At 56.4% G+C, this 17,926-nt stretch overlaps 2 protein-coding genes across 2 annotated transcripts in view; both read right to left on the reverse strand.

Moving 5' to 3' along the window:
- Puf60 (poly(U) binding splicing factor 60) overlaps positions 1–7,518 on the reverse strand; it is an 11,890-nt gene extending 4,372 nt beyond the window's left edge. Inside the window, 5 exon segments of the mRNA XM_015486574.2 lie at positions 145–195; positions 1,065–1,154; positions 1,267–1,362; positions 3,633–3,716; positions 7,369–7,518. Of these exon segments, the coding sequence (XP_015342060.2) occupies positions 145–195; positions 1,065–1,154; positions 1,267–1,362; positions 3,633–3,716; positions 7,369–7,470 (423 nt within the window). The 5' untranslated portion in view covers positions 7,471–7,518.
- Positions 7,519–10,769: 3,251 nt separating this feature from the next.
- Nrbp2 (nuclear receptor binding protein 2) lies at positions 10,770–17,867 on the reverse strand. Its single transcript, XM_015486577.2, has 18 exons — positions 17,469–17,867; positions 16,888–17,010; positions 16,719–16,820; positions 16,524–16,613; positions 16,320–16,360; positions 16,129–16,223; positions 15,979–16,002; positions 15,821–15,904; positions 15,691–15,746; positions 15,501–15,596; positions 14,502–14,634; positions 14,289–14,391; positions 14,150–14,200; positions 13,940–14,075; positions 12,735–12,788; positions 12,590–12,653; positions 12,437–12,492; positions 10,770–12,349 (listed from the first exon to the last, which is right to left on the reverse strand). The coding sequence occupies exons 1-18, from the start codon at positions 17,589–17,591 to the stop codon at positions 12,281–12,283; spliced, it is 1,500 nt and encodes a 499-aa protein (XP_015342063.1). The 5' UTR covers positions 17,592–17,867; the 3' UTR covers positions 10,770–12,280.
- Between the last annotated feature and the right edge of the window lie 59 nt (positions 17,868–17,926).

The raw sequence follows: 17,926 nt of genomic DNA on the forward strand, positions 1-17,926 counted from the left end.
CATGCCTGGCGCTCTGCTGTGCTCGTCCAGAGCTGACGGGCAGGGCCGGCCAGGGGAGCAAGGTCCCCAGCAGTGGGCTGCACTGCCCCCCTCTAGCCCTGACTAAGGACATGAGCCCCGGAAGAAGTGAGCATTTCTATTGACCGATTGCAAAGGTGAGAGAGGATCTCCAAAGCCCATTGTCACTGCTGCCATCTGAAAGACAGTAAAGACAGAGTTCAGTCTGTTGGAGCCGAGCAGTCTCCCGCTCTCGTCAACACCTCACGCAGACAGCGGCCAGGCCCGGAGTCCCCGCCCTGCCAGGGAGGCCCGCCTGCCTTCCCACACTGCAACGGCACCTGCCCAGGGGGGCCGCAGAGCCCCAGGTGCCCTGCCCTGCAGACTTTGCAGCAGGACTGGCCAGGGCAGAAGGAAGGGAGGGAGGGAGGAGAGGGACTGATGGAGCACGGTGAGCAGCCAGGACATCTCCTGGCAGCGTGAATGTCTGAGGACTGGCCTGGGCAGGGGGAGGGCACAAGGCCCAGGAACCTACTGGCCCCACACAGAAAGCACAGCCTCTAGTCTAGAGCATGGCCCAGTGAGGCACCCCTAGACTGTCCCCTCAGTCCTGGGTCCCAGCCCAGGTGGTCTGGATGCAGAAGGGTGGGGCCTGACCATGGGGGTAGGGAGGACATACCCTACACAGTGCCACTATAGCTGTGCACAGCCTGGGGGACAAGGGTGTGGGGGAGACCCCAAGGGTGAATGGGGCAGAGCTACAGAGAAGGAGCAGGGAGGCAGGTGAGAAGGGGCCATAGTGAGCAACAGGCAGAAAAGCTGGGCCGCTGGAGCCTCAGGGAGGACCCTGGGATCTTGAGAATGAGTCCTTGAGAGTATGAGAATCATAACACCTTTAGGGGATGGCCACAGGCACAGGAGGAGGAAGAGAAGGAGGAGGAGGAGATGGTGTAGGTGATGGGGAGGGGCAGTGGAGGCCTCCTGGCCCAGGCTGGGCAGGACAGCCTCCAGCAGAGCCAGCCCCCGAGACAGTGAAGTGGGGGTGGAGGGAGAGTGGTGGGGCTCACCTGCAGGTTGGTGAGCTGCTGCTGCTGGTGTGCGATGGTCTGCTTCACCAGCACGCTCTTGATGCTCTGCTCCATGGCATACTTCTTGGCCTGCGAGAGACAGCAGTGAGGAGCACTGGGGGGCCCGCCCACAGGGAGATGCTGTGCCCCCACTCACCCAGCTCAGCAGCCATGCCCACAGGCTCTGGAGGAAGGTGCTCACCTTCTGGAGGGCCTCCTGCTGCTCAGGCGTCAGGGGAGGCAGCCCCAGCTTGGCGGCTGTGCTCTGTCCATTCTCCATCTTGATGGAATCTGTGCCCTAGAAGGTGAAAAGGGAGTCATGTAGCAGCAGGCTCAGGTCTCCCTGGTGTGCTCCCAGAAACCCCACCCTCCATCTCCCCAGCCTCTTCCCAGGGAGGGACCAGCCCAAAACCAGGCTGTCTACTGACTGCGTGGATATAGGACCCCCTTCTAACTCTGCTGTCCCCATCCTAGGCCTTTCTCCCCCAGGACCCATGGGTGGAACACAGACTGAGGCAAGTGGGTACTCTGGGGGCCCTTGCACCATCCTGAAGCAGTTAAGGGACCCAGACCACAGAAGACTCCTTAGGAGCTACCAAGGCAGGTAGGGGGTGATAGGAAAGGAGCCAGCCCTCGTTGCCAGACTGCTCCCAGAGCTTCCACCCCACCTCCTGCAGGGGATCCAGGCTAGCTGTTTTCCAGGGAAGGAGGAGTAGGGCTGGTATTTTCAGGGCATTCAGGGACTCCTTACTCCTGTGCCACCTGGCATCCTGGCCTCTTAAGATTGTTCACAGCCCCTGTTATGGACACAGACACAGCTTCGAGTTCCAGGGGCCGGCCAAGGAGCAAGTACAGACAAAGGGCCTCCTTCCTGACAATGTTCATCCTTGGCCCTACGGACAAGGCCCTGTGCACACATCACAGAGTCTAAGCACTCCCAGGCCACATGAGCCCTAAGGGGGCTCCAGCCTGACTCTATCAGACTTCACGATGTGCTAAGTCCCCTGGGAGAACCAGGAACAGAGCAGCCCCAGGGAGACAGCACCCAGCCAACCACGTCAACAAACCAGGAGGCACTTGGGCAGGGGTGGGCTCGCCACAGCAGGCTGCGAACCTAAGTGGATTATGTTTAGGGTCATGTTGACATTCCTTTTGTCTAATCCACTTCCAAGTTTTTGCAGGGGGACACAGCCATCCAAGCAGGAAGAGAAGCCCAGCACTAGAGCCAGCAGAGCGGGGGTGGCGGGATGGAGGGTGGACAGAGCATGCCTGCCTGCCTACCAACTCAAAAGACCAACACCCTTCCCGGCTTCCAGACACAGCCTTGAGAGGGAAAGAGAGGAAAGAATCCAGACCATGAGTGGGAGCAACGGCTGGGGATCAAAGAAAGCCAGCAGGGTTCAGCTGACCCAAACTCTAAGACCCCCATCCTGGACTCCTGAGTGCGGGGTTTCTAGCCCAAGGTCAAAAGGTAGGAAGGCTAGAAGGCCTTCCTGGGCAACCAGAACTGCAAGCAGGCCCCAAGATATAGCAAGGTCTGGCAGTGGGTGAGCTGCAGTATGGCTCATACTAGGCCTTTCTTTGCCCTCCCAGCTGGCCCCAAGCCCATTCCTCCTTAGTGGGAGAGGGCCCAAGCAGAAGCTGGAATGCTAGAGCAGGCTGTCACCATGGAAATCAATGCCAGTTCCCCTCACCCCCTAGAAACTTTTCAATCTCCTCTTTGTCTTGGTGAACAAAAGGCCCTTCTCCCACCCACCAATGGCTTGCTGGACAGCAGCTGGGGTTGGAGCTTCAGACCCAAAGCTTCCCAGGGTCTAGGTGACACACCACACCCCTGTCCCACTCCTGAGGGTGCCTGGGGGCCAGGAGGAGGGACTAGGCCCAAGAGGCCTGCCAGAACCCTCTGGTGGCAGGTACAGCCACAGACAAGCACAAAGAACCTGTCACCCAGTGACAACAGAGCCCAGCTCCACTTCCCAGAGGGCTTGCTCCCATGGGCCATTTTACTAGAGCAGGACAAGACCTGTTTCACCCACCCTGAGCCTGGGATGCAGAGAAGGTGGGGGCTGGATTCCCACACTTGTGCTTTGACTTTGTATGTTGTTTTGTTGTCTAAATAAAAACAAAACTAAAATGAAAATCTGTACTTCTGGCTCTAAACAAAACATTGCCTGTCTTGCAACAGAAAGTCTACCCCCTTCTGCACCAAGTTGGCAGCAAGGAGCAAGCACAGCTAAAGTGCAGTACCCAATGCCCCTGCCCAGCCAGCCCACTGCCAGGCCCTGACCGGGGCTTGAGGCAGGACAGACCCATAGGAGAGAAGCCAGGCCAGAAACAGGGTGGGGAGGGATCAGGAGAGGCTCAGGGATGGGCCACAGTCTTGCAGACGATGTCTGCTCAGAAGGCAGGGAAGGATCCCTGGGCTTCTCCCCACCTGCCCTAGCCAGGCCTCTCTGGCCCCAGGGACATGCAGGCAGGCGGGTAGGCGTGCAGGCAGGCGGGTAGGCGGGCAGGCAGGCGGGCGGGCAGACAGGTGTGCCTGAGGGAGAGGATGCTTGAGATCAGTACCTGTGGAGGTTTCCATTTGTCTCCCGCTGCCACCACTGCCGCCGCTGCTGGCTCGGACCCCCCTCCTTGTTGGCCATTGACCTGCTGCAGGCAGGAAGGAGATGCTGTAACTGAAAGTCACACTCTACCAGGCCCTCTCCTCTTCCCAAGTGAAGGGCTGAGCAAGGAAGGCTATTCAAGGGCACAGGAAGGGTCCAGCTTCAGCTGGGCCCCTGAATAGTCCCAGAACTACCCCCACTTACACTGCCCACTCCTCAACCCATGATCACACCTACAGCTGCCCAGGTCCTGGCAAAAAGCAGAGCATCCTGGGGCAGACCCGAATGGCAGCAAGTCCCCACGAACGGACAGGGAGGAAAAGGTAGAGAGCAAGTGGTGCTCCTGTCCCATGCCAAAGAAAGCTACCCTCTCCTGCTGACAGACTGGGCCAGGCTGGAAGACAAGGTGACCACCTTCCTCCTGAGGCAGCAGCCTGTACACATGTGGACAGCCCTCAGCTTAGCATCAGTCTCCTGGTCCTTTCACAGGCTCTGGTCAAGCCCAAGCCTCCCTCCCCAACAGCACACTGTCCAAGGGCAACTGGGAGCTTGGACCCACACCCAGAGAGAACAGCAACTGCCATGTCCTATGGGATGGCAAGGGCAGACAGGAGGTGGGCAGTACTGTGGGGATGGAAGAACTTGGTAATGAGCCTTCACATGTTCTTAGAGGCTGTGCAGCAGGAACAAGGTAGAATGCACCCCTCCCTGATCCCTGCTCAAGAACAAGAAGGGATGGCTATGCCCACCCTGGAACCATGCATAGACAGAACCAGAGGCCAGTTGACTCATCCAAGGCACACTACTCAGATCCTCAGGCTTCTAAAGGTGTGGGAAGAACACAGCTGGCCCACTGGGGAGACCTGGCCAAGGGGCCCCAACACTTTGGCCAACCTAGCCCCCCACCCCACCTTGCCTGGAACTGCTTCCAATGCTCCACTGACCAGCTCAGTCCCACTGCGGCTCAGAAACAGCACCCCAGAGAACCAAAAGAAAGAGGGCCCTCTGACATTCCCCCCCACAGAGCAGAGGCTGTTTCTGCAGGTGCAGCCCGAGACATCTGTAAACAGGTAAACCTGGGCACTGTAAAACTTCCCGCTCCCCCAAATTACACCAACCAGTGTGGACAAGGACACTGCGGAGAGCAGGACACAGCTCACATGAGACTTCTTGGAAAAATTCAGTCCAGTGGGAGATATTCCACAGGACATCCCACCCTGTTCACCCCATTCATGGAAGAATGAAGCTTTTAATCATGTTGAATCCAGAGTTCTATTCTAACCAATCACTAAAAAAAGTGTGAAGAAAATTGTCACTTATCATCGTATCTAGTCATATGCTGTCACCCTCTGGCAATGAAAATGGCATGCTTTGAAGACGTAATGTTCCCCAGCACCAGGCAACAGTACCTTGAGGGACAGGAAGTCCCCTCTTTGGGGTGCAAACACCAGTTCTGCCCAGAACAAACTATTTCCATTATAGGACAAAAAATTTAAGTGACTTAGGACAAATAACATAATGTATCTAGGCCTTAGGTCCTAGTTGTAAAGGGGAATGTTCTCTTCTAGGGTTGCCATGAAGATTTACTGAGTCTCTCTGAAATGAAGTATTTTAGGTAGCCAGTCCCTGCACATGGAAAGAAAGCCACAGGTTGCAGCAATTAGCATTGTTAACAGTATCAGGGTCAGACCCCTAGAGTGGGGCTGGCTAGAGAAGGCTATCTGCCATCTATTCAGGTCCCTTCATATGGAACCATGCTGCTCACTATGTGACAAGACTCAGTGCTGAGCACCACAACAGGGGAGAGAAAAACAACTCCTCTGGAGTCTCGTGGTCAGGTGCTGACAAACAACATGCAGTTGACATCTAAGATGATTTCTGTAGTAAGGAACACTAAGAAAAAAAAATAAAAACACAAGATGAAAAGTGTGAGGCATATTAAGCTATAGCAGCCAAGGAGGGCCTTTTTGAGAAGATGACTGTTCATGGGGAAGCGAGAAAAAACCCAAGGTGATGAACCCCAAGTTGAAGCAGGTCTGGCAGCAGAGAAGGGAAGATTGAAACAATAAGTCAGACAATGCAATAAAAATGAGCCTTGTTGGAAAGGGGCTGCTGACCTGTTTCTGCAACACAAGGCAGCAGAAAGTCCAAAGAGATGAGACTCTTCTGCATCCTTCCCTACCCCAACTGTATCAGCCCATTTCAGCAACTCCATTCGCCCTCCCACAAAAGCTGAAGCACCATGACAGTGAGAACAGGCTCTCACTGTGCCTAGCCTGCACAGTGGGGAATGGGGGTGCAGCTCAGTGGAAGAGTGGGCTTAAAGGCCCTGAGTTCAATCATCTACACCAAACACACACACACACACACACACACACACACACACAAATACAAGATTAAAAGAGAAACGTTGTCAGACCTCCAGAGCTTGCTGTCGCAAGCCTGGGAGATTTCAAGGGCAACAAACACCCCACTGAAAACCCCAGTTTGCTGCCCATGTCCATCTCAACAATGACACTACCTGTCTCCCATTGCACCATAATAGAGCTGAACCCCAGCTCACCCCGAAGTCCCCCTGAGCTGAGCCATTCACTCTCTTACACCTTCCCAGGTATCTAATCCTTGTCTCAGAGCCTCCCTCTCCTTTGCCATCAACTTGCACTGCTGCCCAAGGACAAGCATCAAGTCCTCAACCCTCTGGCTTCATTTGTTCATGTGGCTTCAAGAAACAGCAAGGCAGGGTAGAAAGTTATCCATGATGTAAGGTTCACACACTGGGTTGTACCTCACACGCTGAGGCATCCTACAATTTCTGCCCCAACTTTCAGCTCAGAGCCTGTCAATGGCAGCCCCCCTGCACTCCCTGATCTTATGGATCCGACCAAGGTGCCTCCTCAAACAGACCTTAGCCCATCCCTCCGGGTGTAGGCTGGGGGAGAATAGCAGGTAACAAAGGGGTGAAGTGCAGAGGGAAAGGGTCCAGGAGCGGAGGGCAGCTTAAGCCAAGTGGGAAGAAGGACGGGCGGCGGTGTCGGTGTTGTGCACAGGGCTCTCCCTCTACACTAACGCTTCCTGCACCCTCTGCGCCGGCGGAGGCGGGCAGAGCGGAGCAGGGAGGGGCTCCTCTGAGCGCCCACGCAACCTGAGCACACTCCCTCGGCCGCCCAGCACCAGGCACCGGGAGGGTAGGCGGTCACTGGTGCCACCAGACCGCGGACCGAGGCGGTGACTGCCTCTGCCTGGTTCCTCACTGCGCTCCAAAGACTCCCACAGAGCGTGGGACAGAGCGACTGCCCGGAGACGTGCGACGAGGGAGGACGTCCTCCTCGGCCGCGCTTCCTTGCAGAGCACCGGCGGAAGCCGAGGCCCGCCCTCCCGCTCCACCGCGCCGGGGCGCACTCCGGGAGCGGACGCAGGGACCGTGGGCGCACTGCGCGCCAGCGACCCAAGGCCGGTGCCGGGCCGGCCCACCAGCCGCGCCGCCGGAAGCTGGAGTCCACGGGCCGGAAGCTGCAGCCGCGGGCCCGCCGCCGGCGCGCGCCCGCCCCGCCCCCGCCCCGCGCGCCCCACGGCTGCAGGGGCTCCGCGCGGGGCCCGGGGAGACCGCCGCGTCTCCGGGGGCCCTCCGCGCACTGGCCGGGCAGAAGACCCGCTCCCAACAGTCGAGGGCCGCCCGCGGCCGTGGGGGGCTCACTTACGAGAGCTATGGTCGCCGTCGCCATCTTGCGTCCGTCGCGGCCGCCGCGCGCGCCACACGCTCCCGCTTCTTCCGCAGTCTCGCGCGATCTGGGCGCCGGCATAGAAACTCTCGCGATAACGACCTTGTGCCTGCGACGTGGAGGAAGGAACGCGCTTCCGGGAGGCGAGGAACAGTGAACGCCTCGAGACGGGCGGGGCTCACTGGAGGAGCGGGCGGGGAGAGGCGGTCCGCTGCGCGGAGGCTTGCGTCACGCCCAGCTCCGCCACTCACCCTCTGCCTGCTGCAAACTGCACCAGACGTCCGCTTACTCTCCGTGAGGTGGCGGGGAAAAGAGCGGTCCGTCCACCCCCCGGGCCGAGGGAGTCTGCGTGGACAGCTGAGACCGCACTGGCTTTGAGAAGCATCGTTTTGCATTGTAACATCTCCGAAGTCAGGAGACTCCGTTTAATTGTCAGCCTGTTTTCCTTACTAGTGATTTGAATGGGTGCTTTGCTTCCTAGATGGAATGACATGCAGTCGGTGGCCCTGCATTCCAGAAGATGGCTCAGGAGCCTATCCTGTAGGAACAGTATGCAAGGAGGTTCCAGTAAGCCCTGAGCTACGTTTAAAGGTGCCCACGTGTCCATCTGTACTGTGTGAAGAGCTCGCCTGACATTTGCCATAGGCTGTACTCAGTCCCAAAACCTCAACTCAGTTATATACCTGGAAGAAACCACTTCTGTAAATTCAGGCATCTTCAGCTATCTAAGGCAACAAAGTGTCTTCCCTGGCTAAGGTCTCTTACCAACCTTGGAAAATTTTAGAATTGAATATAGACACCTATAGTAAAATATGGCAGAATAATTTCCTCCCCTCCCTCCTGAAACCCCTCTAAAATGACAGAAAAGTAGCGTTAAAAAGGCAAATAACACGAGGGTAAGGGTGTGGGACGCCGAGCTGGGGAAGGGTGGAAGCAGAGCTACTTTAGCAGACTGGATTGTGGATGTCAGTATCTGAGAAGAATCCAGGCCTCTGTCCCTACCTCCAGGGCTTACAGGTACTTTGGGGCTCCAGGAGAGGGGCACTGAGGCCTGGCCCTGTTCTGAAAGTGGGGCAGTGAGACTCCTGCCCTTTCCCCTACCTCCTCTACCCTCCTTTTCAAAGCTTGGCCTCCCCACATGTGGCACCAGCCTCCACAGACTCTTCTTTCTGCAGCAGCTCAAAAGAAAAGATTAGCAGCTGGGGTGTCTAGTAGAATGCCAGCCAGACACCTGGCCTCCAAGTTCACCAGATAACAAGCCCCAGGCACGAAGGATATCTTACTCTTAAATGCAACTGGCCAGTCCAGAATCACAGCATTTGAGGATGAGGAGAGGAGCAGAGGAAGAAAGCGAAGCTAAGACATCCTCAGAGATGTCACATCCAAAAACCAAGAACCCATAATCTTCTATGCATCCTCTCCCAGGTTTTCTGTGGAGAAAGATTAATCAAACGAGAGAGAGAGAGAGAGAGAGAGAGAGAAAGAAAGAGAGATTCCAAATGAAAAAATGTGAGAGGGGCCTGGTGGCACACGCCTATAATCCCAGCAGCTTGGGAGGCTGAGGCAAGAGGATTGCGAGTTCAAAGACAGCTTCAGCAACAACGAGGTGCTTAGACCTTGTCTCTAAATAAAATTTAAAAGGGGGGGGGGTGCTAAGGATTTGGCTTAATAGTTGAGTGCCCATGAGTTCAATCCTTGGTACATGCCCCCCCGAAAAAAGAGAAATGTGAAAAGGACATGAGCAGTTCTATAGGATTGAAAGATAAAGTTGAAATCTTCCAGAATGCATAACAACAAAGCCAGATAGCTAGAAAATGTCAAGTATCATAATCAGATCAGTCAGTACTCTCCAGGCACAGAAACCTGGGGCTGGATCTCACCACTACCACCAGGGGAGCCCCAAGCACTACTGTCTGGGGGCAGCTTTCAGGGACAGATGCTTGGTTCCAGACACTGTTCTGGCTTCTCACACAGGAGCTCATGCCAACCTTACAGTGACCCTTTGCAGAGGGTCTCCCTCCACTGCTCCAGATGAGGAAGTACAGGCACAACTGAGCTCATGCTGCAGGGAGCAGCAGATCTGCTCAGAGCCTGGGCACCTAGACACGTGATTGCATCTCTCAAAAGATGTGTCCGACATCTCAATAAATTGTCCAGAATATAAGGAAAGGGGAAAATAAAGAAAGAAGTAATTCAAGAAAATTTTCATCTCTGGACAATGGATGAAACAGTTACTGGGGCAAAGAAAAGATTGAGAGAAAATGAGAGAGAAGAGCTTGTAGGCAAAGGGCCAGCATTCACAGAGGCATGGAGAGTTCTTGGAACTAGAAGAAAATGACATGACACCTTCAAAATCTTAGGACAGGTGACTTTCAACCAAATCAAACTTCTTGTATCCAGATACACTTAAAAACGTGTGAGGTCTGAATAAGGACAAACAGAGAAAGAACCCATAATCTTCCATGCATCCTCTCCCAGGCAACTTGAAAGATGTTGCTTCTCAGGGCAGCAAAGGAAGAGGAAAGCATGGGATGCAGTCACAGAGTAAGGGCTCCAGGACCCTGGTGAAGGGTGACCCAGGCTAACAGTAGGGCCAGAATACAAGAACAAGTTGGGGACTCCAGGAAGAAGAAACTAGTCAGTTATGCCTTGATTGTGGAGTATTGAGAGTCACACTTACACGGGGAAATCTAAAAATGAATTAATGGCATACATATCAGAAAACTAAGCAAAAAAAAAAAAAAAGACAATTATTAACTCCAGGGAAAACAGAAAAGGTTGTACAAGAAAGAAAATATAACCTAGACTAGGATACCTTGTTCTTTGTGGAGACTTTTGGTAATGAAGCTTACTCACACCCAGAGAACTATAATGCCCATCACACTGGGGTGATGTTTCAGAGGCAGAGGACTCCTTCCTCCAGAGGATGCCACCTGGAGACACCTCATGTAGAACAACCAATACATAGGACTAAAGTGTGCTTGAGGGTGGAAAAATGTGGGTTCTGAATGTCTGCAGAAACAGCTAAGAGTGGTGAACGGGGGGAAAGTCAGGGTAGGAGACTGCATTTATTATTGGCCTCACACATACCATTCCATTTTAAAAATAATATGCATATAATTCTGAAAAGATAGAACTTAACATTAAAAACTCAGGTAGGCATGACTAAATGCAGCAACTTTAGTATCGGTGTTTTTAAGTTCAGATCAGTTGTGTGATTGCCACTCAAACTGTTGAAGACTATGCACAATCATTTTAGCAACAGGATTCTCTCCTAGAATGTGCAGGTTATTTGAAATCTGCAATTTTAAGATGAAAGGTATGAGAATCTGAAAATATTTGTAAAGAGTACTAGAATGTTTAAAATAACTTGAGATTCATTATAGTTGTTCATTTAATTTATTTGATATGCCTTGGCAAATCTGGTTTGGTTTTGGGCTTTTGGTTAAGGGGGTATGGTAGGGAGAATGCCCCCTGCCAAAGATATCCATTCCCAAATCAGTGGAGCTGTGAATGCCACTTAATATGGCAAAATATATGCCTGCAGATGTGATTAATCTTACAGACCCTGAGAGGGGCAATTTTCCTGGATTATCTGGGGGGAGTCCACCCAATTGCAGGCAGGAGTCCTTATGGAGAACCTTCCTGGCTTTAGACAACCAGATATCTGGCTCACGCTAAAATTCAACCTACTGCTGCTGCCTTTGAGTGGAGGAAGGAGAGCCAAGGAATGCAGGCTGCTTCTGGTAATGGAGAGTGGTCCCCAGTTGACTGCCAGCAGGAAAACAGGACCCACCACTGTGTAGAAGTGAATTCTGCCAACACCTGAATGAGCAGGAAGCAGGTGCTCCCCTAGGATCTTCACCACCTGCCAACCTAGGAAAACACCACCTGCCAACACCTTGATTTTAGTCTAGTGAGACTCGTATCAGACTCTGACCTACATAATTATAATAAACTTGTGTTGTTTTGAGCCACTAAGGTTGTGATAAATGTTACAGCAGCAATATAGAACTAATACAGTTAGTGAGCCTTCCTGGTTTGACATTTGAAATGCTTAAACAGAAACCCGAATACATTAAATTTATACATACAATTTAAAATGTTTGAGATCATTTAGCTGAATTTGAAATTGGAGGAGAGGCAGTTCAAGAAAGGGCGCTGGAGGTGGAGGCAGAATCCATGGAAGTAATGAAACCTCTAAAATCCAGACAGGAGTTGGGTGGGAGAGAGAGACAGAGAAACAGAAGCCCACATCTCCAGGCCCAGAATACAGCTGCTCCAGGGAGGAGGTCTGGGAGGACACCTGACCTCTGACCTCTCCATGCCAGGTAATACAGGAGAGAAATAGCCCATTAGAGGAGCTGGGGTATTGGTGATGGTGCCAGAGCCCCAGATCCTGGTCTCAGAGCAAGGTCAGAGAGGGGGACTTCAGGGCTGTTCTGCATGGGACCAGGGGCTTTGCTGACCATGGTCTCAATTCCAGGCTCTTTACCCTCTTTCCAGCCGGGTCTGGCCCTGCTTGATGCCCAGCACTGGTTATGACAGCTGCAGGGGCCCCATCACATTATGAGGTCCAGGCACCCTGCCTGGGTCTGTGGTGCCAACTTAGGATGGCTGCTCAACCCAGAGTGATGGAGTGATTCCCCTGGTGGAGGTCTGTCCATGGAAGATCCCACCCTGTACCCCCACGCTGGCTGCCTCAGCCACTGAACCACCACCTCAGGGTCCCATGCTGCTGAAGGAGGCCAGGGATCCTCACGAGCAGGGCAGGTGCTCATCAGCTCCCAGGCTAGCAGGCAAAAGGCAACTCCAAGAAGTGCTGGACTCTTCCCCACAGGGACAGCCCTGAGCCAGCAGAGCCAGGGCAGGGCTTCCAGGGCTGGAAGGATCAGGCCTGGGCCCCACGGTACTTGAGGAAGGTGGTCTCCAGGAAGATGGCCAGCTTCAACCGGTCATCCTAAAGAGGGGAGGGAGGCATGGGGGACCCGCGGCAGAGCAGCCCTGCACCCTCCCAGCAAGCCACACCACGCCCCACCCTGCCAACCTCGCGCAGGAAGCCGTAGTGCACCAGCTCAGCCGCGAGGTCCTGGGCGCTGTCCGCTGCAACAAGGGCACATGGGAACTCATAAGGCTGTGGCACCAACCACTGCCCACCGCCCGCCTTCAGGCCTGCAGCCTGGGGTTCCCAGTCGCCTACTTGGAAGCAGGTCGTAGGTCAGCTGCCTGTGCAGTCTGTCCTCCAGCACCAGAAGCAATGTGAGCTGGGGCAGGAGGGTGTGGTCGGTGCCAAGTCAAAGTTGGCAGGCCCTTCCTTTCCCAGCCCAGCCCAGGGCCCTGCTCACATGCCAGCGTGCCTTGTCCTCACTCCTTTCCAGGTTGCACTGCATATGGATCACCTGGGGACCAGGAGGCCAGGGTTACAAGGGCTGGAACTCAGCCAAGAGGCCCAGAAAGGACAACTGGGATTAAAATGGTAAAAATCTCCAAGGGGAATCTAGAAAGCAATTTCAGTGCTGGTTACTTGGCTGTTAAGGCAAACTTCCAGTAGGCACTGGGGCTGGGTACTGAAGGGTGAATAGGAGTTTTCAGAGTAGAGAAATTGCTTTGAAAAAGAGGGAACTCTGGAAGCAGGGGAGAGAGAGGTCAGTCTGGATGTGACAGCTCCCAAGTGCAGGGAACCAGCAAGAATAGGCCTGAAGAGCCTGGGGCTTGGACTGCGACTTGAACTCTCTGGGCGGCCAGGAGCCAGGCAGCTTTGACTGTTAGGACTTGAACTCAGGCTGCACTAGAAGGAAGGAAGCCAGGGGGAAGGAGGCCAGGCAGGGATTGGTTGATTATCAGTTGAGGAATGGTGGTAGCCAGGATCAGAGAAGTGGCCATAGGACACATCTAAGGCCAGAGTCAGCTCCGTTAAGAGCTCATGCAGGGTTGCAGGCCTGAAGGGGTCAGAGCATTGAAAGAACAAGGAAACCAGAGAGACATTCCCTAGGTAGGTACTAACTGTTTTATAACAGTAATAAGGCCTAGAGAGGCTGAGGCTGCCCAAGGCAGTGGAGTGAGCATTTGCATCCAGGTCTGCCTGACTCCAGGCCCCTGAGGACCTGGGTACAGGCATGAACAAGAGAGGGAGGGGCTGAGGCTGACCAGGAGAGGACCCTGGCCAGGAGGCAGCCCTGCAGGAAGGGAGGTTTGGGGAAACATGGTGCCTGGGGGCCTGAGGGGGAAGTCCCAGGATGTAAGTGTCTGGGAGTAAGCAAACCAGGGGTTGTGGTCAGAGCTGGGGGTGGTGTGTGAGACTCCTAGAGGAAAGCTGTTCAGTGCACTGAGGGATGGAGGCAGGCAGCAGGGTGGGAGAGAGTCTACAGGAATGAAGAACCTCTGGGAAAGACAGGTATCCCAGCTTGTCCTACAGACTCCTAGCCCCCAAAAGGGGCCAGCCTAGATCTGGCCTCCCAGCCTGGAGGACAGCTGGGTTACAGTGCAAGCAGACCCCAAGAGAAGGGTGCCTGTTGTCAGATCAGCTCACACAGCAGGAGTAGAAACCTGCCTTCCTGGTCTCGGAGTCAAAGGGCTCTGGAGTCGGGGTCTTGACCTTCTGGGCCTCCTCCAGGGGTGGAGCCAATACACGGGGCAGCCCCAGGGGCCGAGCAGCAGCAAAATTCATCAGTGGGTAGATCCCATTCCTGGGGACACACCAGGATACGGCTGGGGGCTCAGGCCCGGAAGAGCCTGTTCCCAGTCTCACACCAGCTCTCACCTGACATCCTCCAGGAATTTGTCCAGCTCCAAGAAGGAGACCTCTGAGTACCTGGCACAGGGCAGGAGGCGCATGAGTGGTAGCTGGCCAGGGGCAGGCAGGGAGCGAGAGGGGAGTCTGTTGGGCAACCGCTGCTCACCGCCATTGCATTGGGGGCCGCTGGGGCCTGGGGACCTCTGCCAAGACAGCCTGCAGGTCCATGGCCTTGGTCTTCTCTTCCACCACATTCTCAGGCATGAGGTCTGTGGGCCGCAGCAGTACTCAGGGTGGTGGGCCTGAGTCACAGGCCCTGCAAGGCCTCGTCTGTATTCCAACCCTAGGTCCCTGGCCCAGCCCGCTGCCTGGTTCTTACACTGGTGCTGGATAAAGCAGTGAGCTGCCAGCAGCTTCAGCGAGTGTACCTCGAAGAGCACTCGGTGGAAGAGGAGGTTGTGAGCAGAAGGCCGTCGGGCAGGGTCCCGGGCCAGGCAGGAGAGGATGAACTCCTGGGGTGGGGAGGAGAGGTGGGTGGGGCAGGCTCTCTGCTCTAACCCCACAGTGTGAAGACAGCAGGTACCCTGGAGCCCCCAGGACCCAGGGGCCCAATCCCCATGTCCTCCCCACTCAGGGATGCTGCAGGAACATGCACAGGAGACAGCATCTCATGAGAACATCAGCTCTATTTTCCTTGACTTTCGTAGGAATTGCGGGGAATGAGTGCTATGACCCCCAATTCACAGATGCAGGTTCTCCTACCCACAGTCTAACCCTTTTGATCACCCCAACTTAGACCCAGCTCTGGAGATGACCTTTGGTTCGTCCCTACCCTGCAGACATTGGTGCCCTCCTTGGCCTCTCATGCCCAGTCAGGTCCCGTTCTCCCATCTCCCGTCCACAGAAGCCATGCAAGCCACACAGCATTTCTGGTCCAAAGCCACTGGATTTGGACCAGAAATGCTGTGTGGCTTCCACCCTCTATCTCCCTTGCCTGCCCTGTGCCCACCACAGCCCTCCACACAAGCTGGACCTGGATCTTAAAGGCAGGGACCTGGAGTCAGGCAGATCTGGGTGCAGATGCTCACTCCACTGCCTTGGGCAGCCTCAGCCTCTCTAGGCCTTATTACTGTTATAAAACAGTACCTACATAGGGAATGTCTCTCTGGTTTCCTTGTTCTTTTAATACTCTGATCCATTCCGGCCTGCAACCCTGCATGAGCTCTTAGTGGAGTCTTTCTTGACAGTGGGCCGGAGGTTGGCACACCCTTCCCCTGCATTAACCTGGCCATACCTCTGGCCTGTCTAGGTACCTCAATGGCCCTACACTGGGCACATCAATTCAGGCTGGGGGTAGGGGTAGTGGCAAGCTGCTTACTCGCATGTTGGGGTCATTCAGTGAGTGCCTGGCTCGAACAATGGCCTCCTCTGTGACTCTGGTATCCCCATTAGCCTGGATCTCCAGCACAGCCATCTGAGGTTGCAGGGCCAACATGGGGAAGGGACAGCACCCGGTGAGATGGGGTGGAGGCCAGCTGGGAATGGGCTAGGAGGAAAGGTGCCAGTACCTCCAGTGCACACATCCCAAAAGAGAAGATGTCCACAGCGGTCCCATCTGCAACTTCTGAAAAGGAAGAGGCAGGTGGGTAGGACTGATGTGCAGGCTGGGTAGGTGGCACAGGTCCCTCCAAGACTCACCGCCATACTCTGGTGGGAAGAAGTGCAAGTTCCGAAGTTCCTCTCGCTCAGCAAGGATGGGGCTCCTTAGATCATCCGGGAGCGCTAAAGAAGGGGCAGAGGCGCTGAGCAGACAGGCCTGGCCAGGGCTCCCATCCCCACCCCTATCCCGCACGAACCATTGGAGAAGATGCGGTACCACACTGTGAAGGAGACCACGGGGAGAAAGAGCGGGCGTCAGCGGCCTGGGGCGTGGGGTGTCCTCCGATCTCGACTTGCGACAGGTTCCCCCAGCCCTGCCCCCCTGCCCAGCCCCTCCCCGCCAGCACCAGAGCCGATCTTGATGAGGCCGTTATGCTGAATGAAGATGGTGTCGCTGGTCAGGTTCCCGTGGATGATGGGGGGGCTGCAGGCGTGCAGAAAACTGCAGGCGTTGGGGGAGAGCAGGCGGAGCCGGGTCACAGGGCGCCGGAGAGGTCGGCGCAGCAGGGCAAGCAGGCGGACAAGCCTAGGTCCTCACCTGAGCGCGGACAGGATCTGCGTGCACCATCTCTTCCAGGCCTGGCAGCGGACGCAGGACTCCCGTCGGGTGGGCGCAGGAGAAGTGGCAGGGCCTGCGAAGCCCACCCGCCGCCCCGCCCCTTTCCGGGGCTGACCGGTGTCCAGTCCCATCCCTTTCCCAGAGGCCACCCTCCCTGCCCTGTCCCCAGCCTACTCCCCCTACCCGGGCATTCATGGCCTTGTGGTTTTTCTTGGTCTTTTTGAGGAACTGCTTGAGGCTGCCTGATGACACGTACTCCGTGATGAAAATGACCTGTGGGGCGGGCGGGCTCACGGCTCCGCCACTGCGGGTGGGTCCCCGCAGTTGCTCCACCCAGACCGAGGCCCCGCCCCGCCCCCACTCCGCCGAGTAGCTCACCCTTGCACGGGCCTCAGAGGCATCCAGCCAGTACTTGTGCAGCTTGACGATGTTGGGGTGGTCCACCAGCGCCAGCTGCTCAAACATGGCCTGGATCTTCTCCTGGGAGGAGGGGGGCAGTCATGGGCCATCACGGGACAGGACTGGGGACGAGGGCGATGGGATTCACCTCATGGGCTGCGAAAGCCTTCCTGTCGCCAAAGTGGAGCTCGTTCCACACCACTTCTACCCCCTCCTCCGTGTCCATGGCCAGGAATGTGCTCTGGATCCCGGGCATATTCCCCTGGTTCACCTGGGGACGGGGTACAAATGCTCCCGTTTGTGTTAGGGCGAGGTTGGGGACTTGGTCCCTCTCACTCCCTTCTCTTGGCCAGAGTGCGCTTCGGGCCGGATCCGCTCTGTGGGAAAGCTGAGGGCCAGGACCCGGGTTGGCCCGCAGCAGTCCAGGGGTGATATCCAGGGGCTGGGCAGAGGTGGATAGAAGCGGCTTCAGGTTCTTGAGCGTGAACCCCTAGGGTCTAGCGGTGAATCCCAGAGTCGTGGGGAGGGACCAGGAAGTCTCCTGAAGGAGACTGGTCCTCAGGGAATGGAGGTTCCTCACCAGGGCGTGGGTCCCAGGCAAGAGGGCCAAGGGCCCCCCAGGACGTGGGTTGTGGAGAGGCCGCCGCGCGGCCACAGGGCACCCACGGCCCCGCGTGGCCTCGCGTCCCCGGGGCTCCGGGAGAGCGGCGTCACCCCGCCGGTGCCCACCTGCTCGCGCCGCTTCTGCCAGCGTCCGCATGGGCTCTCCTCCAGGATGTCGCTCTCGTCCTCACTCTCGTCCTCCCGCTCCCGCTCCCGGCTCCGCCTCGGCGCCGGCTCCGGGGCCGCCATGGCTCAGCGGGCCAGGCCACCGCCCTCCGCGCGATCCACCGCCCTGCCGCCGCCCGCCCTGCCCCGCGCCTGGCCGGCCAACCCGAGCCCAGTGGAGCCGCCGCCGCCGCCGCCGCCGCCTCGAGCCCCGACCCGGCTCCGGGAATTGGGAGGCGCGGGCGCGCGACGGACGGGCGGCGGGCCCGGGGGTGGAGCCGGCCCGCCCCTCCGGAGCCGCCTCTGCGGGCCGGAGCCCGAGTGGAGCTCCCGGGCAAGCGGCCGAGCCCCACCCGCCCTTCGCGGCCTCGCCAGGCCCCGCCCTGCCGGGTCTCAGGTCTCACCCGCAGAGCCCCGCC

Source organism: Marmota marmota, unplaced genomic scaffold (assembly GCF_001458135.2).
Source record: "Marmota marmota marmota unplaced genomic scaffold, marMar, whole genome shotgun sequence".
Lineage (NCBI taxonomy): Eukaryota > Metazoa > Chordata > Mammalia > Rodentia > Sciuridae > Marmota > Marmota marmota.